At 45.6% G+C, this 26,175-nt stretch overlaps 1 protein-coding gene across 1 annotated transcript; it reads right to left on the bottom strand.

Moving 5' to 3' along the window:
* Window positions 1-360: 360 nt before the first annotated feature.
* Window positions 361-25,958, bottom strand: TNFAIP3 (TNF alpha induced protein 3). The gene is made up of 9 exons (XM_035108887.2): window positions 25,598-25,958; window positions 20,186-20,498; window positions 11,983-12,173; window positions 10,441-10,588; window positions 9,782-9,952; window positions 8,862-9,042; window positions 5,534-6,462; window positions 3,503-3,732; window positions 361-2,485 (listed from the first exon to the last, which is right to left on the bottom strand). Exons 2-9 carry the CDS (start codon window positions 20,481-20,483, stop codon window positions 2,201-2,203), a joined length of 2,433 nt encoding a protein of 810 aa, XP_034964778.2. The 5' UTR covers window positions 20,484-20,498; window positions 25,598-25,958; the 3' UTR covers window positions 361-2,200.
* Between the last annotated feature and the right edge of the window lie 217 nt (window positions 25,959-26,175).

Below are 26,175 nucleotides of genomic sequence, written 5' to 3'. Positions count from 1 at the left end.
TGATATCCCCCAGGGTTATAAACACAGCTTTATCTCAAAGGAGGAATGTAAACTCTCTTTCTCCCCCAGCATTCCTAGCATGGTCTGCTGCATAACCCTCTCCCACTTTCCTCTACCTCTGGGAAAACAGGTGAATAAAGCTGTTAGACCCAATGTTCCCGACAATCTGTTAGGAGGTGGTCATGTTGTGTGGCTTGGTGCTTCCTCTCCTGGTAGGGCAGCTGTGTGAGCACATTTACCTACTTATGGACAACAGCTGCTAGACAGGAATGACAGTTCTAAGAATAGCAATTGCAATAGCTGCAAAAATAAAACAATATTAAGAACAATGAATTCTTAAATAATTTATTTTTACCACTGGATTCTACCCCTCCCGCCCTCTCCCACAGTTATACACTTGCGCAGCTTTGGAGGTAAAATGAAATAAAAAGTAACCATACTTAAAAACAATAAAACTGTGCAAATTTAAAAATTACACTTCTGAAATACATAATATAAATATTTTCAACACGTCTTCACATTTAACAAAGTTTACAAAACAGGGCGTAGGATTTTCACAGGAAATGGGGCTGGAGAAGAGAGAGCTATGGAAGGATTATATACGAAAGTAGAAGCTCAAGCAACACAGCAGAAGCAAGAGACTCATCAGGCCAGGTAGGGAAAGAAAGGACGTTCTAGACTGCGGGGCTTCAGGCGCCATTGTATTTAGTGCCTAACTCGTGCAGATCTGATAGTGGCTTTGTGATCATGGCAAGGAGAAATTCTCCGACTGAAAAGCTGCTCCCAAACACTATGGAAATAAACGGGGTTTCTGCAGAAGCAGCACTTTCCAAACTGCACTCCATCCATTCCCTTTAGATGGGATTCACTCACAGGTCCTTTGCAGCAGCAAACAGGTAAGGAGAAAAGGGAATGGCTGAGCCCAGCTCTCCTGCCAGCTCCTGCTCCACATGAGAATGAGGCTCAATTAAAGCCTCATTTCCCACTCGGTTCTGTAGAGATTGAGACGGCTCTTGGTTCCCATTGGGATCTAAAATGCACTACCAGGCAAGTGGAGCAAGCGGCTAAGTGGGCCCCTGATATGTTCTCTTTGGCAGACTGGTCACAGCAGGCACTGCAACTCCTCCACTGCTTAACTGCACCACTGTAGGCGTCCTCTTGCATTGTCCCCCAAGACAGACAGATGCCAGCCCCAGTTTGCATGGAGCACAGGGTCTTAATGTGCCTAACAGAACAATCCCATCCATGTCCACCTGGAAGCACGTTTGAAGAAATTCAGTGGGACTTGCTCCCAGGTAAGTGGGGTTAGGATTGCACCCTTAGGCATCTTCATTATGCTTTCATTATGATTCCAGCCTAAGCTCTGTCCTATGCCAGCAAGGATGTTTGAACAGTATGTATTTAGGTGAACGTTTCATTTCGGAAGAGATGCGTACCCAGCTGCCTTCCATAGTTCTAAATTATGACAGCAGGGTTAGTAGCAAACAAGCAAACACAGATTATGAAATGGAGAAACAGTGTTGTTGAGGACAACTGCTGTTTTACATGCATGAAACTCTGGTTAAGAACAAAGAGAGAAAGAACACAACCAGTTTCTTTAAAATATTTTTTTTAAAGCCAAACAATCAAGTATTAAAGGCTTCTACCATGACTTGCTAATAGCTTTGCTTCATTCACGGCTTCCGGCAGACTCTCTTTGGTAGAGAGACCATCATTTTCAAGGACAACAAGGTTGTGTGGTAGTTGCAGTGCAGGAAACTCTTCATCTCAGGCAGGTTTCCTTGGATTTTGAACGCTTAATATTCAGACAGTGTGCAAGAGAAGTATCAGCAGAAAGAGGGGTGCAAGAAACACAGTCTTTATTCATCTCTTATGGTTGCGTATTATCATAGAACAAAGTCAGAGTACTGAGAAAGGAGTTTGTAGTCAAGTATTCGGCATAAGCATCCTGCATCTGCAAACTGTGTTTCTGTCCCAGGATACAGAATTCTGGAGAGCATATTGTTCTTTGTGCCACAATGTGCATTTGTACGTACACGCACAAGCAGGTGTACGTGTACATGTACAATTCAGCTTATTGTTTTCCCCTCAAAGTCATGTGTACTTTTTCCACAGACTGTGAATGAGACTGGGTTGAGTGTTTTGGAGGTTAGCACCATTTTCCTTTCACAAGGTAAAAGCCGGCGTTTATTCTCTCTTGCTATCCATAGATCTGCTTGAACTGGTAGCACTCGTTGCAGTAGCCGTTGCACTTGTTATTGCCATAGTGGTCGCAGGCAGGGGCTCGGCAGCGCTCCTTGGGGAGCTCAGCTGCTGGAGGGTCCCCCCGAGGTCCCCCCAACTGGGCCTGCTGACCAACATGTAGGCACTCCGGACACAGTTCCCCATTCCTGGAAGCTAAGTTGTTCCTACAAGAAGCTGTGGCACACTTGCGCTTCTGAGAGCTTGGGAATGTCTGGCGTAAATCTCTGTGTTGTCCTGTTCGCTAAAAACAATGAAGAACATTGTCAGGTCTAATTGTAACAGTCACAGCCTTCATCTGAGCTTTAGTTACTTTTATTCATGTCACATTATTGACCAGACGTTCCCAAAGGTGAAAACCAAAATGAAAAGAAGCAGTTGTGGGCCTTTTAAGTTAGAAAACAATCATGCTGCTTCTGATGCAAGTGCCCTGGATAAGATACTGACACAGGCTGCATGAGAAGTGGCTTGCAAAGCAGGTGGATCTCTGTGGCTTACAGGAAGAGGGCACGGCACAAACCAAGCTGATCCATTGCTCCTGCTAGCGCGTTTGCACTGCGCTGACCTCTTCCCCTCCTCTCCCTTCCCCATAAGCAACAGAGATGCACCAGCTGGGAAGCTAATGCAGCAGCTCATCTCCACCTGGTAATCTGCTTCTGGCTTACATAGCAATAGTAGACTGCTCCCTTCTAGTTACAAAAGGAAAACTATTACAAGCATGTGACACTTTCTTGACCATTCTGATGGTTGCACAATGAAGAATGGATGAAAGAATAATCGCCCTGTGGCTTGGGCTAGGTCTTCTAAAAGAGTTTGGTGTTATGCTAATCTAAAAACTCAGGTTTTCCAGTTTTGGTACAGGCCAGATTTTTCTCTCCCTCTCCCACCCACCCCTCTCTCACACACGATACAGCTTATGTACGTTTTCCATTCCACTGTATTGTGACAGAGCAGCACCAGCGCCAGGGTAATTTCTGGGATGTTAATATCAACAGGAGTTAACACTTCTGAGAACAGCTACAGAAATAACCCCCTGTTCCTCTATATGCTTTGGATGTAGCATTCTTTTGGTTAGATAATAAAAGCAGGTTTTAATGTTTTATTGTTATTCAGGGGCCTGTATCTATCATCTCCAGAATCCTAGGCAATAAACTACTAACATAAAGGGATGATAATGGGAGTGTATTTTTCCTTCTTCTTAAAATGGACTCATAAAAGACTTTTCTAAATCGGGGAGAAAGATGTTGTTATGTTGACTGACCTCTGATTGTCTCACTAGCTGGTCTTCGGTTCTTCTGGCTTCACGCAGCAGCTTGCTCTGTGCTTTTATAAAGCATTTCTCGCAGTAGCCCTCGAGCATCGTGCTCCCGATCGTGCCACACTCTCGACCCAGGCAGGAAACGGTGTTCTGGTACATGGCAGCTGAGACTCCCGAATGCCCTGAGGCAGGAGAAGTCCGCTGAGACCTTCTATGATGGAGCACCGAAGCGTCTATGATGAGAGCAAAGGAAGAAAGTGGTCACTTAGGAATGCAGGATGCCTGCCATCTTGCTCAGTCTTGTCTACAGTGATTGGCAGTGGGTCTCCAGAATTTCAGACGGGGGACATTCCCAGCCCTACCTTGAGATGCCAGGGAATGAACCTGTGACCCACTGAAGAATGATGACTGGTCCATTAGGGTGAACAGGGTACTGCCCCACCAATCTCAGTCAGTCACAGCCAGACCCAACCAGCCTGCCTTCCTAGTTCCAACCAGCCCTGGCTGTCAGCTTCCACCTCCTTTGTCCCAGTGCTGCCACTGTAGAACTCAGAAGGGACTTCCGGTTTGTCACAGCCATTGTTAAGAAGCGCGAGATAGCCCTCCAGGGAATCTTGAGCAGCGTGGGTTTTTTTAGAGGTTCAGCAAAGGCTACATGACCTTGGAACCCCAGGGGGTTACCTTGGGGGTCAAGGAACCCTGGCTGTCAGCTTCCACCTTCTTTGTCCCAGTACTGCCACTGTAGAACTCAGAAGGGATGGCATGGAAGCAAAACTAGAAGTAGCTTGCTCTGCCTCTCATTAGCTCTGCCTCCACCTACTGTTGGGCTCGCCGCTTTCTGCCCCACCAGTCCCAATGGTCAACCTCTGCCACTGAGCTGCGACTTCAGCGACCAAACTTTGAAAACACAGTGGGAAAAGGGGCTGTTGTCTGTGCTCCACCTTACCCATTACTTGGCTATTACTGAATGCAATGTTACATGAACTATAGAGGCTAAAAATGGTCCCTTTTGAGATATACTAGCAAGGATGTATTCTTGTTCTGCATGTATTCTTGTTTGTAATATGGAGCAATTTTCAGCAGGTGTGCCTTCTAGCACTGGGACACAGCAAGGGGCAAGGACTGTCTGAATTTCTGTATGCCACACAGCAGCTGGACCCAGAGAACAAAAGACAACTCTAAAAATGAACTGTGTGGATTCATTTTTAAAACACTCAGTGTTACAGCATATGCATTGCCTGCAAAACACCCCAGGAACAATCCCTGGAATCTGAAGACCCCCCCCCCCAACTGACCCCTATTTGAAAACCTAGAAAGTCTCTGCCAACCAGTTAAGATAATATTGAGCTAGAGTGACCCCCACATTCTGACTTCGTATATGTTCAAGCAAGTTATTCAGCTGCCCTCATATGATTAAAAGCCCTGTGGTCTATGGCTAGAATTTTCTCCTCTTTAACCCTTACATGCCCCCCAATTCAGACTGGACAACTTTTCCAATGCAGTTTAAATTGCTTGTTCATTGAGCATGTATGTTTTGCCATACTGGAGAGCTGCTTAGGAAACTATCAAATTTGTTCTATTGTGTTTCCACCCGCACCCTATAGTGAACTTTTTAATTGAATCTCTAACAGGATTTCAGAAAGGAATCTGGGGACTTTTCTGGGGACATGCCCTGGTAACCAAATGCATCCCCAATACAACAAGCCCTTGAGGTTAGGTTGCTGTTCTGCCTACTTCAGCAAAACATGAAAAGCACACTGGAATTCCTCAATATTATAAGTGACTATTGTAGCTGCAAGTAAGCTGAGCTTTTCCACTACAGGCTTGCATTCCATCTTGCAATTCAGCATTACTAATGCTTTAGAATTATACTTCATCTCACTTGCTTCATCCTGTTTGCATCTTACATCTCCTTGCAAGCTGAGATTGAACAGGAGCACCTTCTGTTCCACCGTTCGCAAACACCCCCTCTCCCCGCCAGCCCAAATCTCTGTAAGGGTGAAGGAGAAGAGAAGCACTGTCCCTTACGCTCACCTTTGTTTTCCCGGTACTCGAAATAGCACAGTGTGCAAAAGCCTTCGTTTTGAGGAGTCCCAAAAAAGCTGCAGCCGGGTTTCCTGCACTTCCTGCTTCCTTTCTTCCACTCTTCTGGTCTCTGGGGCGGAGGGCACGGTGGCAGCAACTCTGCTGCGCTGCTGCCGCTTGCCATGTGGCAGGACTGCTGAAGGAGGCTCTGTGACAGATGGGTGGGGTCCGATGTGGACCTCTGGTGGCCTGAAGGTGCGACACCTGAGTTGCTGGCACTTGACAAATGGTCTCTAGTCCTTTTGAAGCAAGAGCTGCACATGCCATTAAAGGTCCTATTGGCGCCCTTGAGGCAGAACATGCAGGTCACCTGGTCCGGCGGCCTCTGCTCGCTTGGGCTGTTGCAAGGGCTGAGCTCTGCAGTGTTGTTGTAGCAGCGTTCGCAGAGCCCGTTGTATTGCACGTTCAGGGTGAAAGGGCAGCCGGGGGTCCTGCACTTCATGGCAGTGGTTTCGCTGTACAGAAAAAGGCTCGGGGCTGTGGGGGGTGCAGAGCGAGGCCCTGACACTAGTTCTTCGGATGTCCGTGCGGCAGGCTCACGGTGTTCGCTCTTAGGTGAGCTGGATTTACTTGTCCGGGGCTTCTCAGACCCCGTCCGGAAGTTCTGCCTCCTCGCCTTGCTCCCCTGCTGCTTCTGCTCAAAGCACTCATGGCAGTAAGGCTGGGTGCTCACGGACATGTAGAAAGGGCAGTTCGGAGTCTCGCATTTTGCCTCCACCAGCGACAGCTGGGGCAAGTTCAGCTCCACCTGGTTCCTCTGACCCGGTTCCCTCCCAGCGGGCTGAGCATTTTCTTGCCACTTCTTGTATTCGTGCTGCACCAACTGGAAGTAATCTTCCACTAGGTTAATCTCTTTGGGCAAGTTTCCTTCATCCAACCTTCAAGGAAGAAGAGACAAAGGAAATTGGTATCACCAGGTGGGGAAAAGGCAGCAAACTTTATACAGTCTGGGATGACATAATCAGGGCCGGCTCTAGGTAGAGTCCTGGTGGCAGGCGAAAGCAGGAAGAGCTGCCATCCTACACCAGCAAGAGTGCATAATGGAAAGCAGCACAGCCTACACTTATGAAGCAAGGTGGGAAATTTGAAAGAAGGAAGAAGGGTGTGATTAGAACAGAGGGTCCCAAGCTTATGGAAAAGGAGAAGCTGACAATGGTCTTTAACGTCTCTTTTAGCAAGATAAACAGACACTGTCTCAGTCCTAGTTACAGGACTGGGCTGGGCTGAAAGAGAACAAGCAAGTTGTAGTTTCTTTAAAATTGGCTCTCCTCCTCTCCCTGTGCAGTGCCGGATGTCTTCCCCATTAAGTGGGAAAGAACGTGACTCTCAGTTTTGACTGACAGCTATTCTTAGTGGAATTCTACACTGTGCTATTACAAAGGTTCCATCTGTCCAAGCATATCAGCTTGCCAGATGGAATGATCTTCCCTTCCATCTTCCTGGGCATAGTTTTTTTTGGGTGTCTCTTGACCCCCTCCCCCCAAGCCAATTTTGGGGAGCACAGGGATAGGATAAGAAAATCCCTTTTGTGCCCTTCTCTGAAAATTTATTTACTGGTTTTCTAACAGAAGCTGTTAGGATCTTTATCAGTTCTGTATGTTCCAGAGCCAGCCTGAATGTTTTTCTTTCTTTCTTATAGACATCTTTTAATTGTCCAGGATTAAATGCCACAGTAAAAGCAGAGAATGCACCCTTTGAAAAGGGCATCTGAAAGTGAGAGGCTTAATACATTGCCAACTTAAGAATATCTGTTATCAAGTTAAGTCACGGGTGTCAAACACAAGGCCCGGGGGCCTAATCCGGCCCGCCAGACCTCGTCATGTGGCCCGCGTAGCCGCCACCGACAATAGCCGCTGACAATAGTTCTGGAGCCTGCGATTGGTCGAGGGTCAAAACCGGGGGCGGGGCTGCAGGCGGAGGCCAGGGCGCTGGAGCCGCGCTGACGGCCTTGGCCAGGGAATTTCAATTTCGATTGAGGCTGAGGGAGGCGGTGGCACAGCGGTCAGACGGGGAAGTGAGATGCAGGAGGAGGAAGAGGAAGCCCGCTGAGGAGGTAGGAAAGCCCTACAGGTGCTGCCGGCAAAGTTGGTGCCGGGACGGAGCAGCGCTGGATTTGTTTTTGGGGGCTTTGCTGTTGTCTCCGAGAGCGAGTGAGGCGGCTCTCGGGAGCCGCCGCCCACCACTTCCCTTCCTCTCCTCGGCTGCATCCGGGAGGTGGGCGAGCGAGCGGGCGAAAGGGACGCGGAGTGAGTTTGAGGGGGAAGTAGGCGAAGCGCAACAGCCGCTCTCTTGATGGAGCCGGGTTTCTCTTCCCTCTTCCCCCGTTTTCTCCTCATAGACACTCGGGAGGGTGCCTGGCTTTTGCTCTGCCCCCCCACCCCCGAGCCGCCCTTTGGCTTCTCAGTTCCGGCGGAGCTGCTCCCCGGGGGGCGGCCGGGAGGGAGGCGGCGACGACGGCACGGGTTCCTGCTCTTCCCGCTCTGCCGCCGCCTCCTCTCAGCCCCTCGTGATGTAGGGCTCCAGATGGAGTCGCCTCGCGGTTTGAGTAGGTGGGAGGGGAATTTTTTTTTGGGGGGGGGGAGGTTTTCAAGCCTCCTCTGCCTGCAGTCCCGGTAGGGAGAGGCGGCGGAGAAGACGACAACAGTGCGGGTGGGGGGAAGAGCAGCTCTGAGGCGAAGATGCACGTCCGCTGGGGCTGCCGCCGCCTTCATCCTCGGGAAATCCGCTGCCCTCCCTCAGCGTGAGGGGAAGGGACTCTGGCGCTGAGGAGGGAGGATGCAAAAGCAAAGCAGGGAGTTGGCGCTGCACCGCATGTTCCTGCCCCTCTCCAAAGCATGGGGTGGGTTGCAGCGTGTGGCATCCTGCCTAGCGGGGTTTGGGTGTGCGCAGGGCAGGAGAGGGAAGCCCTCTTTCCATCTGCAGGTTTTTAATCCCAGCAGTGGCTTTCTCCTTCCTGCCGAAGGTTTAGTTGAGCCCCCCCCCGAAGCCGTCGATCCCCCACCTTTTGTTCAAATTTTCCTCGTTTACATCCCCTCCCACACACGCGCCACGACGCAGGAATGTGATCCGCATGGGGGCGGGAATGAGCTTACATTATTACAAAAAACAGTAATAATTGAATGCAGTGACAATAATTTATGATAATAAAGAGTGGACACATAGTCCTACAGACACAACCGGCCCTTTGAGGGTGACCAAACTGCTGATGCGGCCCCCGATGAATTTGAGTTTGACACCCCTGAGTTAAGTGCTGGACAGTGAGAAGATGAAGACTTACTTTGCAGCATTAATGAGATGTGTTGTCCCAGAATCCCAGCCTTGCACAGGAATTTCTATCACCATCAGGTAATCTCTTAGCAGCTTTTCTTTCTCCCTTTCTTCTGAATCTGTTAGAAAGTGCACCTTCAAGTCTTCAAACCTGCCTCTTTCACAGCTAACCAATGGGACAGCCCGGATCTCTATGTAAAGGGGGGGAAAGAGGATTGTTGTGAATTAAATGGGAAAAGACAGGCACAACACAGCAAAATGAGCAATATTAAGACCCTAAGGCTGATAACCAAAAAACAACCACCCGGAGAGGCAGTTGTGGAAACTGACTGGAATTATAAAAGAGCAAAAGTTATGAGCCACTTCAAGGTGAATAATTTGCCCAAACCAAGTATTTCCTATACAAAAGGAGTAGATAATCCCCACCCTCCATTGAAGGCTGCATTACCTTGGGGACTATATGCCAACACAGTGGTACCTTGGTTGTTGAACGGCTTGGCTCCCGAACTAATCGGCTCCCGAAAGCCGCAAACCTGGAAGTAAGCGAACGTTTTTTGGAAGCTGAACTTCCAATGCGGCTTCTGTGGCTACCGATTGAGTGCAGGCAGCTCCTGCAGCCAATCAGAAGCCCCGCCTTGGTTTTCGAACGGTTCCAGGAGTCGAACAGACTCCTGGAATGGATTAAGTTTGACAACAAGGTACCACTGTAGTGGACAGAGTCTGCAGAATTGCATTGCACTCTCTCTCTCTCTCTCTCTCACACACACACACAATGCAGAAGAGGAAGCAATTCCCAGAGCAAGAATGACTCCCAGACTGCATCTGATGAATAACAGGGAGAGTTCAAAATGAATTTGCTGTTGGTTTGACGAGAAGAAACAGGGAAACACCAGCGCAGACCACAATATACCGGTAATGTCTGAGACTTACCTGGGCCACTCTCTTTCAAAACAACCAGAGGGGTGAAATGCATACTGTCATAGGCCAGGATGATGGGGTATCGATAACACTCTTCTGCTGGCCAGTGGAGAGGCAAGTAAATTCCGCCAACATTCAAAGGGGAGAAGCTTGAACCTGACTGCAAGCTTCTAAGCATTTTATCTGATTCATGAAAAGAAAAGCAAGGTTTAGTTAAACATGACTCTTGTCAGCAACAGAGGAAGGGAAACATTTGCATTTTAATTTCCAAACTCCCAAACTATCAGAAGAATTTCAATAACTCATTGTGAGGAAATATTAAAGCTGATGTAAAAACAAATAAACCCAAACCCTAAATCGCTTTCATAAGTGAGGTCACCAAAATTTTGGTGCCATAAACAGTTTTTTGTTTTTGTTTTTTAAGTTGTAGATACTGTTAACCCAGGGGCGGTGGTAATTGCCTCTTTCAGAGGATAATTTACAGAAATGTAGAAATTTACAGGAAACAATTGCCACGAACAGAGATGCTCTTCATGTTATTGGTTGCCCACCTCCACTTCCATGACACTGAAACACCTTCTGAATGCTCTTCATAGAAGCATGGGTGTTCAACACTAAAATTGGATCGCCTACTGCAAACAGTACTTTGAACGCAAAAGACACATTCCTACCTGCGACAACTATGATTGGGCGCCGTAGGATGTTAACAAGGACAAATATGTGGATTTCTTCCAATGAGTTATACTGAAGGCCTCTGTGGGCGATTGATGTTTCTGTAGATGCCATTTTGATGAGGTTCTCCCATTCGTCCTCCCAATTCTAATGGAGAAACAGAAAATACATCTATTTAGCTTTGGGTTACTATCATGCAAGTTGGGAGGCCGTGCATGCCGATTATTTTTCCTTATCAGAATACTGAGAAAGTTAATTCATACGATATGCATTCCAGATGTATGGAACCTGAAACACTAACTAATTAAGGGCACGGCTGCACCTGATTTGATGTTGCATTCTCTCTTCCGATTTACAAATGCTCTCTTGCCTAGCAGGCAAGTGGTTACTTGTGAGCCTGCAACTTGAGGACTGTGAAACAACGCAGTTGCTTGAATCTTATTTTCTCAATACTTCTGTGAGTTGGAGGCACCAATGCAACTGTGTTACTCCACTCTTACCACCACCACATCCAAATAAGCAGCAGTGTCAAGAGGCAGTTTCATCTTAACATTTGAGCTACTATTGGCTTACCTTCCAAGTCCCGGACTGCAGAATCTGGGACCGGCAGCCGTGTGACACCGGAAGTTGCGTCAACATAACTTCCGGTGTCGCTTTGCCCTTCTATGGGCACCAAAAATGGCCGCTGGCGGCTTCAAAAGTAGCTTCTACGCATGACAGGAAGTGTGTCGACACGACTTCCGGTGTTTGCGGCGGCCATTTTTGGTGCCCATAGATGGGCGGGGCGACACCGGAAGTTGCATCGACGCACTTCTGGTCATGCGTAGAAGCTACTTTTGAAGCCGCCAGTGGCATTTTGGGTGCCCATAGAAGGGCAAATCAGAAAAAAATGGCCGCCGGCAGGAGAAAAAAACGGAGAAAAACGGGAGACGAAGTGATACGGGGGACCACCGGGAAAAGGTAAGTAAAAACGGGGGTTTCCCGGGGAAAACGGGGTACTTGGCAGCTATGGCCATTGGCTGTTTGAGAAGACTAGTCTATAGTCTACTTGGGCTAGCAACTAATGGAGAGGATAATTTATCCTTTCAACCAGCATGTTCCTGTAGAAAGAAGCAAGAGCAGAGGCCCCCACATGACATAGATTCTTCGATGGGAAGTCTATGTCTAGCTGTAGGTTTCTAAAAAGCAGGATGGGTGTTTTTTGTTTTGCTTGGGTTGCAGCAGCACCTCTTCATAACAGGAAGAGCAGAGACATGCCAACTTTTGGAGATGTGGGTGGTCCATGGAAATAACCCTTCTCTGAGGAGGTTACGTGAGCTGGAAACTCCACTGTAGTGAAACGCTTCATTAATAAATTGGGAAATCCAGTAAACTTAATGGACTAAAATGTTTTAACTAGTTGGCAGCCCTGCAATTTTACTTTCTTAAGCTCACTGCCATAACTGCCTCCCACCCTGCGTAATTATACACAGGAAGTCACGATCCGCCCAACCATACCAAGGTTTGAAGCATTATTCGTTACATAAATCAGTCCAACATACCCTGGTGTCGTAGCAGAGTCCTGTTGCCACAAATTCCTGTGATTTCAATGTTTCTCGTTGCCAACGCAGTTTAAAGTTGCGTGTGTCCACTTCCCTGAGTGCACTAAACAACGTTTTTCTCAGGACTAGGTCGACATCTTGGACGCCCCACATGTACTGGGATGCAGCATGCATCAGGCAATTCCCATCCCCTACAGAGAAATGAAAAGGGTTAGTTATTTCATACATGCAAACACAAATAAATAAATAAAAAGAAAAGCCCAAAACATAATGGACAGCATACATATTTCAAGTTCGTTAAAAATAAAATCTCTGGTTCTGCATAAACCAGTAATGCTTTGGAGAAGCAATTAACGTTTCTTAGAAATCTCCCCTCAAACAATCTATTTTTACTTTGGCTTAGTATCATCTGAATCTTGGGGATATGGGGTAGTCTGTTCTCCTGCTCCCGGTCTGAATAAGCTGAACACTGACAAATAGCTGTATTTTTCTAATCCAGCATTCCCCCACTAAGTATGGTAGACATTGGGGGGGGGGCGATAATTCTGAATGTGCAACTCCAATGGGATTATGTTACATGCAGAAAATAAGAACAGATCCAATGTTCTGCCTTTCTGTGCAGAAATCTTGTTGGTGTTGAAGGAATTTTATGCAGGTTGGCAGAACAGCTTTGATCCTTAAAACACAAAGAGAGAGCCAAAAATAGTGTTTATATAGTGTGGACAGCTGGTCTGAATGAAAAAGTTGACAATCTGCCCCTAAATGGAGAAGTGACTGAATATAAAATGCAGATGAAACTATTCATCCTATAAAAATGTCAATATATATATAAAAAAATTCACGTTGCTTTCAGTGCACAGTTCCCATTTGTGCATGTGGATCACACTCTATGAGTTTAATTTTCAACCACTTCCCAATAGCTAATATTCAAGGGTGAAAGGATATTAGAGCTTTGACTAAAACTACAAAGCTTAAGAAAGTCCATTTAATGATACAGCTAGAGGAGATTTCCCTATTCCAATTGCCGTTTACACTTGTTTAAGGTGAAGTACAGAATGAAAATACTCAGTTCAATTGCTGATTTTACTTTATTTTTTGATGAAAAGGCACCATTCTCTATAAAGTGTTCAGAGCTGACATAAGTCAACACTATCAGCACTAGATTTTATGGCCACAGCCTTTTCCTTCTTAGACAAGCTACAGAAAACCGAGAAGCAAAAGAGAAAGCGGATTTATAAGAAATTGTTCTACTATGAATCTGGTTAGTTGGGTTGTGTAAAACATACAAGTTTCTGACACTCATGGAGAATTCTCAAAAAAAAATAGCAATGCATGCAGCACTGTGTGAACTTTCTAGGCACAGATCACTCCAGCCAATTGTTTCCAGACATGGGCTTTGTGGCAGAACGCTCTCATTGAGGGAAAAGTTGCCAGGATTGCTTTAGAGCAGTAGTTTTCAACCAGTGTGCCGTGGCATCCTGGGGTGCCTTGAATGATGGCCAAGGATGCCACAGGCAACACTGGCCTCTGTCCCTCTTTCCTTCCCTCCCTCCCTCCTCTGATGCCCCCCGTGTTTCTGCCTCCCAGAGGCTTGCAGAGCTGTTTATTGCATCAGCCTTGGCTACAAGCTCCTGGTGCCTCTGGCTGGCCAGAGGGTGCTGGTTGCCAAGAGCTGAGGCGGCCTCAGAGCAATTAAGCAAGTGGGTGAGGGAGCCCAGCCAGCTGATCCACGAGCCCTTGCTGTTGGGAATGGATGGACAAATGGAAGGCCGGGCAGGCAGGTACTGAGCTGGCCTTTCTTGTGCTTGCTGCATGTGCAAGGCCTGCCTGGGAGCTGAGTGTCCAGTGTTGAAGGGGAGCCTTTCCGTCATCCAGGTCTGGCGGTGCCCACTGCTCCCGCTGCTGCCTCCCAAGGTAAGGTAATGGCCTCAAGTTCACATTTGGCCAGCCTCCATTAGGCCACCAAGGCAGGGGGCATCTTCTTCCCAGGCCCCTGGGGGGCAGCTTGAGGAGGCACACCTCTTTGGGGCAGGAGGGCTCCCAAGAAGAGGGGAGAGGAGAGGAGGCTGAGAGAACACTCCACAAGGGAGGGTGTTCGAAAAAGCGTGAGAGGCAGCCAGCTCTGCAGGCAAGGGGTGACATAACTGGGCTGCTGAGCCCCACAGGGGTGCCACAGAAAGAATGTAGTTGGTCAAGGGAGCCGTGGACTCAAAAAGGTTGAAAACCTCTGCTTTAGAGAGAGGAACTACAGTAAAGCACGGTGCTTTAAACTTTGCACTCTGAGGCAGAGGGAGGAAATGACTTTCGTTGAAAAATCAGTATCCCTTCCTTTCATTCTTGGACCAGAAAAGGGGATGGATCCTGCACCCAATTGGCTAGGAAAGGTGGAGACTGTGCTGCAGACTGCCTCCCTTAAAGGGGTTGCAGTGGGGAGAACTATTTTACCCTTGCAGTTCTATCTTCTCCTTACCAAAAACCCACAAATATCTGAAATCAAATTGTTGGGAAGACAAACTCTTCCACTAAAAGCAGCAGTGACAGATTTATGAATGTTTTGGGACAGAAGAATGTCAGGAGTGTCAAGCGACAGAAGGGATCCTTTGTCTGGTTTTTAAAGAGACACTTGTTTTTGCTGTGGTTACACCAACGTTCCATTCCATTTTGAAAAATGGCACCAAAGGCCTAAGTAAACAGTACCCCAACCAAATCCCAGTTTCACGGTCCTGACTAGGTGCTCCTTTTTGGTTTGTTAGAGCAGGATCCTTTCCTTCGCTTTACCAAAATCAGGACCAGTCCCAAGGTATTCTGCTGCCAGACAAAAGGAAAAAGACAAGATGGTGAGTTGTATCTGAATGTTAGTCGATCTCAGAGTAGAACCACTGAAATAAATGGGCATGACTACCTTGTTTCTATTAATTTCGATGGGTCTACTCTGAGAGAAACTTAGTTGGATACAACCTGACATCTCATCCCATTCCATGTACAGAAGCCAACCAGTCTGGCAGCTCCTTCAACCTGACCGGCAATATTATTTAAACACTGGTGAGGGAAGCAGGATAGCTTTGGGGGTGCAGGACAGAGCTATGTGGCATATATACCCTCTGCCCACCCGAGTGCTAAAATAGAAGCATTTCTTATAAAGGGTTAGGTCCTCACTACTACTCTTTTCTTTTTCTTTTTCTGCTTTAAACAGTATTATCTAACACAACTCAGAAAGCTGGCTTGTCTTTGCATAATCATATTTAAAACAAACAAAAATAGATATTAAATGCAAGGGTAAAAAAAATGCTTGCAAGGCTGATTTATAGTCTTCTGGCTTTACCGAGCATAAAAAAATATGGCATACAAGTAGGACAATTATTACAACCTGTAAAGAATTTCCCTTTGCAAAATCTAGAGCAAAGATAAGAGGGTTTTTTTCCTTGTGTGCGCTTGCTTTCAGTTCTGCACACTGAACCACCAGTTCAAAATTCCCTAAGCATTTGGAATTCCCCAGTGTTAAGCTATTTGACTAGTAGTTGAGTAACAGCTATTGTACTTCTTGTTCCGATGAAGAGACATTTGAACTGTGAAGTACACAGTGGACTTTCCAAGTAGGCGTGGCTAGGGTAAGTTGGAATGCCTAATCATTAGAGAAGCGAAATTGCTAGTCAGTAGATGTGGGAATCTTTTTAAAATGAGATGTTTCCTCCAATCTTTTACATTAATAAAATCAACAAGTGTGTCCCTTTCCAATATATCCTCAAATGCATGTCATGTTTGAAATAAAATTCCCAGAATAATCTTTCTACACTTTTGCTAAAATTATTTGTGATGAAATAACAGGTGCATTTATTTCTTGGGCCTCAAGATGGGCACAGAGCTACATCCCCTACAAATTGATCTATGACTGTAAGAACGACCAAATGCAATGCTATTGGCTATGATGAAACTGCAATTTCTTTTCTTATTAGTTACTAACTGTACCCGGCTACGTGTTGCTGTGGCTCCATCAGGGCCCCCGTTTCCCAGGACAGACGCATGACGTAACGACACCCCCACCCTCTGTTGTCCCGGCGGGTGATGTCATACCCCCCCCCGTGTGACGTCACCCTCCACCCCAAGCTCTCTCTCTCTCTCCCCCTCGCATACAGTATGGACATGCTGGGGAAGGTCTGCCCGGATCCCCCAGAGGATTCCGGCGGGCAAGGGGGCAGGCGGCCCAGCTACAGGTCCTTAGCGAAGGCGGACATGTCAAGGGCAGAGGGGAGAGCCGAGATGCTGGGAGAGGATCCTGCCCCCATTCTCCCAGAAGGAGCCGCCGGCCACTCGCTCCCAGCACCCTCTGCACGCTCACGTCAGAACAACGCCAGCGCATTCCCCACAGCGTCCTGGGTTTAAAGAATGTTCTATAGCGTCTGTTGCTTTGATGTCCAACAGATGGCGCTATTTTTACACAAAATCATGTTTTTACCTGTCACAGGTATGACATCTATATATGGTAATCTAAGTATATGCAAACACTTGCATATTCGCATTCAACGTTGTGTCAAAATTTCAAGGCAATCGGTCAAGCACATTCAGAGATTTTTTGTTATATACAAACGGACATTTACATTTTTATTTATATAGATTTTACTATTTATTTAGGGCACAAGCCACCTCCTCCCATGTGGAGAGAACCCTTTGTGTGCATGACAGAGGTCCCATCTATTTCAGTCTACAGAGCCCTTAGCTGAAGGCCTTCTGTGTAACATGCCCACCCACTGTCAGTCACATGAGGTTTCATCCAGGCTTCTGATGGGAAGCACAGGAGGGAAAGGACTCAGCAGAACGCCTGTCGAGATCCATTCCATGCTCACAAAGCTGCATGCATGTGCAAAGGAGATAGATCGGGTTGTTTTATTTTGCAAATTTCCTTCTTTATTCTTGGGGGAGGGGCTGAATAGGGTGCTCCTTTAAGTCTTGTGGTAGAGGTGGGGAAAAGGTTGGGACTGGAACTGTTCCCCGACCCCCTGAAAAAGTAACAAACCCATATGGGTCTGTGCTTTCCAGGATCCATTCTTAAAAATCCAGTAGTTGGGTTAAAACAAAAAACAAAAAAACACCAACCCAAGTCCTTCTCTCTACTTCTGTACTTTGAAGCGATGCAAAGTCGAACATATTTTACTACTGTTCACTATCATCTAGTATGTGTGTAGTTTAACACACTGGCTGTGTTCACACATTGCATGTGGATGTGTGGGCTTCTGGGGAGAAGGTAACAGCAGCTTTACTCCTCCCTGGTCCTTTTATTGGCTACAGTTCATGAAGGAAGAGAGAGATTACCCACAAGACAGAAGGAGAAAAACTACCCAACACATTGCAGAAGCCATAGTTTGGCTTACTGCGCTGTGCAAGCCAGGCCACTGAAAGAAAATGCAATAGTTCAATAGTTCACACGATCAGAACAGAATATACCCCCACATTAGAGATAAGCAAATGTAGTCCAGGTTTTAACACATGCTCAGAAACCTGAAACTCTGTTTCAGGGCTCCAGCGAAAGGATCTCTCAGAGAGGGAAAGTAGAGGATTATCACTATAGAACAGTCAATTCTGTTTTTTTTTTAAATAAGACAGCCCATGCAAATAGGTTTGCCTTTCTTTGGATGCAAGTGAAGCATCCATAGGGACAACATAGGTGCTTGAAGACTACCTGTTTACCCAGCATTCATCCTGATGAATTTGCCGAAGATTAGATGACGTTCAATAAATTTATTCATTTAATAAATGAGTAAATTTATATCCCACCCTTCCTCACAAAACATCACACGTGGCAAACACAGGAATAATAAAACAATTAAATCATCAAAAAAACAATTCCAATATGGATGCAGATGACCAATCACTTTGATTTATTTGTGGGGAGACTAGACGACACTGCGTCAAAGCAAGTGTCACCCCACATGTTCCAGTGCATTTTCCTGTCACTTTCCTTATCATAAAGTTCAGTCTTTTGGGGAAGTGGGTTTGTTGTGCAAGAGCTCCAAACAGCTTGAATTGCATAACCTGGATTTGCAGGGATGTGACACAAAAACAGCAATAGTCCGGAAGGGCCCCAAGTGACCCACTGCGAAAACTCCCACAGTCCAGTGAGAGGTCCAGATCCACCATTTGAGACCTAACACTTACTCTCTTAAGCTTTTGAATGAACTGAGCAGTTTTGATTTTAACTGGACTCAAGGTTTTGTGTTGCTGCTCTGCCCTTTCACTTGATATGATTTTATAGTAATTCTACTATAATTATCTAACTAAATTTCTATCCTACCACTTCTCCCAATGAAGCATATCAAATATTTGTATTTTATGATGTAGATATCATATATGTTGAAAACTGTCCAGAGATTACTGTGTACTGAAGGACGGTTTATAAATCTGGCAAATAAATAAAAAGAATGCACAGATGTTATCACTCTCATCTTCTGGGAGCATATGTGTTAAGTTTAATTTTAGTCCTGGTAACAGGAGGTGCTGTGGAGCTGCCCTCCATATGGTTGTGTTGCTGCTGCTTACCTGGATGGCACAGGGGTGAGGTCAGGGCTGTGTGCATGCAGCAGCAGGGACACTAGATTGGCTCTGCTGGTGCACCTGCATAGCCTGACCTTGCTGCCGCACTGCACTGTCCAGGTAGGAGGGAACAAAACTGCTCTTGAGAGGACACCTCATTACACCACTTCCTCTTGCCTAGCAACATTTAGCCCATATTAATTTAGATAGAACAATTTGTACAATAAGGATAATTCAGGAGATGTAAAAAGTTATGAAAGCTGTTGGTGGCTCTAGACATTACAGGAAGTGTCAAAAAGGGGATGTGTGAGCGACGTACATCCTCTTTCCACGCTACTGATGTCATATCTGAAGCAGCAACTTGTGTTTGGGCATTCCAGATGTTCACCTAGCTCGTGTCTTCCCACAGAGTTGTACTAATTGCTGCTTCAGACATCACATTGGATTTATTTATTACGTTGGAAACAGGGCCCAAGTTTAGAAGTGAGCTTGGAACCCACTGAAGTGGAGGGAACCACCAGTGAAGAGATCTGTCAGTGCCCTGTGCCCTGATCTGTAATTATTATACAGAAGTCCTATCAGGACAGGTATAAAGAAGGCACTATTCAGGATTCTGGAGACAGAGTCTTCGTCATCAATCCATCAATCCAGGCATTAATTTAATACCTGATTGGGCAAGAAGCATGTAATGACCCAATGCACTGCAGAAGGCAGTCCATGCCTTGAGGGCCACATTCATAGGGCACATGAAACTGGTTTCACTGTCTCTTTAATTGTGTTGAAAATTTACACCCTGCCTTTGAAGCCTTCAAGATAACTGAAATCAGGATATCTTAACAAATACAGACATACATGAATATATGCATTCTTGTATCACAAGGCCAATGGTTTGCATGGAGCGGCTCACCATACAAAAATGGCAATTTACTCCACACAACACAAGGCAACAATATAGCGATCCAACTGTGTAAATGTGTATCAAACAATACTCGCTACATTTAAAATTACCTTTAAATTGATACAGTGTGGGTGGGCCACTCACTGGCTCCCAAACGGACTTGAATTTTTTTCTGAAATTAGGCCCCAAATATATAGTTTTAAAAACCCTCCAAAATGAATTATTCCCCATGCACCATGTCCTGAGTAACTAGGAAGAAGAGTTTCACAAATATGTAACCTGATATACATCTAATAGTTGCATGGATAAAAGGTAACACCAATTGATTCCAGAACCAATTGATTCCAGATCCTGGTTCAATGAGAGCAACTCTGGAGGGTAAAAGGAACTGTCATAAATAAAAAGTGGAGGAAACGCAAAAAGAGGATGTTTCACAGTCAGTAGGCCTATGTTTCACTGAAATATACGTACACAATCCAGATCAGTGTCTTTTTGGTCACATTCAGCAGTACTGTTCTGAAAATATGCAAGTGCTGCTTGTGAGCCAGGAAGGTTCTTGAGGGCAACAGTACATAAGCCCATGAAGTTAACGTAACATACATCTATGCACTAGTTTGACATTAGGCAACCATTTCACTTAAAAGAATAGAAAAACAGCCCCTTCATAATTTAATTTTAAATGCAATTTGAACTAAGCACACTCAAGGTCCATTAAGGTAACAAATGAAGCAGATGCTATTTCTGTCCTACCGGAACAAGGAGAAAATAAGCCTGGCTTACCGTTTGTCTTCAGGGGCACAAGTTTTTTAACTTCTCGACACCAGTTCAGTTTCCTCTGACGTTCTAGTGAGGTTTGAGTTGCTTGGTCAATAAGGGCCTTTTGAAGAATCTCCTGGAACTGTAGGCAAAATTGACACATTCTGAACATCTCTATGGTGTATCTATGCATAGTCTTAAAATGTTGGATTATTCCATTGGTGCACTTGACAAGGTCTCCGGGCATTCTCTCCCTTATCTTCACAGCTTTCAGCATGTTGCTCAAGTATAAAGCTTGAGGAATGATTTGCGAGCCAGCCATTTTGCAAGAAGAAACCTAAAAGAGGAAACAACACTAGTAAAAGACCTCAAATGTGGCACAAAAACACAGACTTTTTTTCTCATAAATTACATTAAACCAGGAAGTTCAGCCTCAATAGCTTCTGTGACACAAGTGCATCAGAAACAATGAGAAGCTTCTTTGGTAAGGATGTCTTAAAATCACCACTCACATTTACTACTGATTTATCAGAAATTCTGACCAAACAGGCATCTGCTACTGAAAATGAAATCTGCATCGAAGGAGTGCCCTATGTTAATTCTAGAGCTAGTGAACTGCGGTGTGCCCAACGGTGCAGAACTGGAGAGCTTGGATTACTCAGCTGTAAATCTATTGAGATGACAGCAGAATTTCCTCTTAGCTCAGAATCCCCCCTGTCTGTTTCTCCATTCCATATTCCCCTTATGATCAAACTAACTAGTGCTTCTGGGGTTTTTTCTGCTGGATTTTTTCCAGGGAGTAGGGGAGCTTTGCTTGTAGCACATGGCATAGGTTGGTTTCTTGAACAGTCTTACAATATACAGCATGAAACCCCACACAACGAACTTATTTAGACGACATGGATAATTACATGTCATAGTTTAGAGAAGTGGGAAAATACCCACCTAGTATTTGAGTAACTGGTTCAAATAACCTTAAAAACGTTCAGTCCTTCAGTTCTGGAGCATTGCATAGGCCAGTGTTTCCCAACCTTGTGCCTCCAGATGTTTTGGGACTACAGCTCCCATCATCCCTAGCTAGCAAGACCAGTGGTCAGGAATGATGGGAGTTGTAGTCCCAAAACATCTGGAGGCACAAGGTTGGGAAACACTGGCATAGGCAATATGGATTCTTTTAGACTAAACTGTCTAAAGGGGCCCCTGACCATTAGGTCCAGTTGTGACCGACTCTGGGGTTGCGGCGCTCATCTTGCGTTATTGGCCGAGGGAGCTGGCGTAAAGCTTCCAGGTCATGTGGCCAGCATGACAAAGCCGCTTCTGGCGAACCAGAGCAGCACACGGAAACGCTGTTTACCTTCCCGCTGTAGCGGTACCTATTTATCTACTTGCACTTTTACATGCTTTCAAACTGCTAGGTTGGCAGGAGCTGCGACCGAGCAACGGGAGCTCACCCCGTTGCAGGGATTTGAACTGCCGACCTTCTGATCGGCAAGCCCTAGGCTCTGTGGTTTAACCCACAGCACCACCCGTGTCGCTGACCCATACTTAGGGGGCTATTAACTCACCAGGAAGCTGGCTATTACAGGAATTTTATCCTATGCACATTTAGACTCCATGAGCTACAAGCCCACATTACATTTCTCTGTGCATTTTGAACTGTAGAAGTGAACAGATGTGTACAGTATGCAGTTAACATGTTCAAATGAAAGATGTGATCCTGCAAGTACTTAACACAAAAGGACAATTTTGAGTCAGTGTTGTTCCTGGTAAAGTTTGTATGTGTAAAGGATGATGACATCAGTACGGGATTCTCAGGACAAGCACTGGTTGTTTCCAGTATTAAGTAATAATAGACTATCCAATTTGTTAAGCTCAATTAGAACACTAATTAACATTCCTATTCTGCCAACAGCTGTTCTCCTCCTTAGTGCAACATGTGCTATGGATTGGAGCACATCTGCCCATTTTGAAGTTATCCAACAATCAGGGTTATCCTGCACATGTTTACTGAGGAGTAAGTCCACTGATTTCAATGAGACTTCTTTCCAGAGACTTACCCTCAGATTCTCAGCCAGTTTTACCAACTTGCGTTTCACCAACTCATCTACAGAAATCTCACTAATAGGAATGCTTTAAAACCGTGACTATAAGAACTACTACAATGATAACAACTTAAAAACCAAATCAAGCTGCAAAGAAGTTGGACTACAATAACATTCCACAGGCAGAGCAGTTTTTGTTCCTAGTGGATGGCTCTGATTTAAGAAGAGGGGTGGCCATTTTTCCTGAGCCCCCCTTTCCCCTTGCAGCTTCCCATACCACCTTCCAGACTATTCTACATGGTCTCTCAACTCTTTGGAACAAAATTTGGTGGTGGCGGTGGTGGTGAAAGTAGGAAAGAGGAATTAGTGAAAATGGCCTCTCCTGCTCCTATATTAGCAAAGGTGCCTACTGGATCAAAAGCCAGGACTGCAAAAGCCAGTTTAAGCAAGACTGTGCCTGGTCAGGCTGCCCAGTAACTCTGTGGAAGACACTCTATGAGTTCCATGGAAGAAAACAATAAACCAAACAAAAGCTGCATAGGTCCGGAGCCTTTGGAAGCCATAAAACAACAACCCAACCCTATTCCTCACAGGTCATGGTGCCCACAAAGTAAAGTGAAACAAGCAGGCAAAATGCTATACAGCTGGGCAGTTTACTGTGCAACTCATAAATGCAGGGTTTGTGCAGTGTCCCCACAACATTATCCTCTTCAAAACACCACCCTAAATTATTTCCCCATTTAATCTGGATTTCATGTTTCTGTGGAAAATCACAAGTAAAACAAACAAAAACAAAAAGTATGGAAACAATAAATCCACATTAAATTGGGGAGGGCGGATATGGAATGTAATTTTGATAAGGGCAACATCATGCAGATGCTGAAAAAAACGAAAACCTTGCAGGTACAATAAGCATGCAAAGGGCCACTGTCATTTTGAAAGGGAGCACGTTCAATGTTTGAAGCACCAGTCAATACTTCATTGGTAGGTTCCACAGTGTACAAACAAAAAAGCATTTACTGCAGAGGCTTGCAGTGGTTTTTATTAAGCGAGGCCACTAGAGAATTATATCTTTTTCTGCTGACTCCTACAATGGACCTTGCGATTGTCTGAAGGCAGTGTTAGAAACTGAGATATGAAAGATAGGAGCTAAACAGCACCTTAAGCCTAGGCTATGGGCACAACAACATATTGTCTAGGTGCGATTTTTTATAACAAGAATACAAAGCTGAAAATGAATGAACTGCAGCTAAATATTGTGTTCATTTTTCACATGGTCAGATCAGCTGAATCAAACTTGGAGATCAATGGGGTGTCATATGTTGCAACCAGATTGTCGCCATATCCCTCACTCACCAGCCAATCTTATCCCACATCCTGAAAGATATCCACAGGCCGTTACTTCCTTGTACTGAACTGTCAAATGTCTACAGTTCTAGCCACATGCATTATACTGATGGACAAAGTCCTAAATGCCTACATTTGGGGGTTTTTTTTTAGTACTGTATAGAGAAAAGGTGAGTAAGAGGGGCATGATAGAGGTGTATAAAATTATGCAAGGTGTTGAGAAAGTGGCCACAGACATTCTACTTACAGACAAGGTATTGACTCCATTATTTGGGTATTATTTTCTCAAATGCATTATGCTGGAGGAGACTACTTTTCAGTTCTAACTTTATATCTTGCAGTATGATTCCATTCAAGTTTATCTGGAAGCATGTTCCACTGATATCAATGTGACTTATGTTCAGATAAGTGTGTCTTGGATGGCGGTTTACGGGTGTGTAGTAAAGTGAGTGCATATCTTTATAATGTTGGAATATTCAGATGTGACTACAAGTCCCATGTCTTGCAAATTTCTTGGGGCACTCCTGCAAATAGCTGAATGTCAATGGCACAGTACGTTTTACATGCAAAAAGTCCCACATAGGGATTGGCATCTCCAGGCAGGGCTGGGAAAACTGGCTGAAACCCTGAAGAAAAGCTGACAGTTAATGTAGAACAGTACGCATAGACAACAGTGAGCTAGGGGGGGAATGGTCTGCTAATCTATGTCTTGGCAATATACATTCCTCAGGACAATCCATGTCTGACCACCTACAAGCATTTTCTAACACAGTTAGGGAAAAGTACTATGCTCCACGTCCAGTACTTGATATGAAAGTGAAAAGGCATCCCTAACACCCATGGCCGGTTGACCCATTCACATAACGTTCATTAGCTAGGACTAACTAGTGCAGGGTCCAGTCTGTATCTGGGCTGAAAGTTCCACTCTCTTTATCTAAAGTTTGGGGATTCACGAATGTAAGCCCTGTGGTGAGGTGCTAAAAAATAATTTGCTCAAGTGAGGGGGGTTGCTTATTGCTTTAAATAACCAAAATAATGAACAAAAATCCTGAAAATGCAATCTTATGCATGTTTCCCACACAAATAATTTGGCGATTCCCTTGAATGTTTAGGATTACAGCCTGGAGATGTTACAAAAAATTCTGGATTAAGTATGAATGGTGCTCTGTTCTTCCTCAATGTCCCTTTTTAGTGGCGTGACAAATAATCACAAATTTATTTAAGAATTAAATAGCTAATGGTTTTACTTCAAAAATGCACATACTTCAGTGTCCAAATAGCTTATGCAAGTCTTTGATTTAAAAAATGGGAAATACTACATATTTCATAACTGTTTGTATGAGCTGTCATGCAGTTATGTAAGTTTATGCAACAAACAAGTATTACTTGAATGCATTTAGCACTTGTTGCAAAGGCATACTTGTGCCAGGGGTCAAGCCCAGAAGTTTTTTTCAGTACTGAACTTCTAGAATAGGTAAAGTAATAAAGTCTCTGAGCTTGTGTAGATTACACAGTGAGGAAAGCGCTAGGATACGACTTTAAACAGTCACGGTTTCCCCCAAAGAATTCTGGGAGTTGTAGTTTAAGGGTGCTGAGAGTTGTTAAGAGACACCCCCCTCTATTCCCCCTCACAGAACTACAATTTACAGAGTAGTTTAACCATCAATCCGTCTTCACGGGAAACTCTACAGATATTTTTTTAAATGGAAACACACAAGCAATAACCGAAACTACCGAAGCATCCTCAGAACTAACCTGCTCGCTGTTTGCGCCTAAGTGGAGCAAACTAAGAACTCCTCCTCTCTTTTGAATGCATACACATTTCGCATTAAACAGAAACGCAACCCAGGATGGCGGAGAATCGGGGGTGGGGATGTGGGGAGAAAGAGATGCGCACCTCTCCAGCAGCACCTCCATAAATGCAAGCAAAAACAGGACACCCCCCCGGGCCGGCTCGTCGTCCTCACCGACCCCGCGATCAACCCCACAAACTGCAAAGCAGCCCCCACAGCAAAACAACAGCAGCAACACAGGGCAAACGACTTACTCGGCGAGGGAGGCCGCGACCCCCGAATGACTCCGCCAGTAAATCCTTCTCAGCACAAACGAGCCGGACTTGGAGCCATGAATCTCTGCTTCGGGATCTCTGCTGGCCTGGTCCGAGGATGGTGGCTGGTCAAGAGGCGCCTTTGTTAGCTGGCCCCTCACCCTCCTCCTGCTGCTGCTGCTAAAGTTGTTGTTTTTGCTCTTTCGCCGCCGCCTCCTGCCGTCTGTGTGTGGTTCTTTCTTTCCGCTGTTTTACTATGTGGAGCAAAACACACACACACAAAGTGTGGATGCGGGGATTTCCACGGCCGAGGGACTTTCCGACATGTGACACCAGCTGCCTGCCAGTACAACAGCTGCTTCCAGGGCGAAGGGAAGCGACCCGGCGCGCTGCAGGCAGTGCGCCTCCAGGGGGCGCCCTGAGAGCAAGCGACGCCTGAGGAGGAGCACGTACAAGCACGTGACTTCCTCCCCTACCGGCGTCTCTGTCAGCGCATGCGCACGGATGACCCTCGCAATTCCCCGCCCCCTTTTTTTCTTTTGCGTTTCTCAGGCTGGGATTGTCCCGTATGAATCACC

Source organism: Zootoca vivipara, chromosome 3 (genome assembly GCF_963506605.1).
Source record: "Zootoca vivipara chromosome 3, rZooViv1.1, whole genome shotgun sequence".
NCBI classification, from domain to species: domain Eukaryota; kingdom Metazoa; phylum Chordata; class Lepidosauria; order Squamata; family Lacertidae; genus Zootoca; species Zootoca vivipara.
This window is presented reverse-complemented; position numbering and strand designations above follow the sequence as displayed.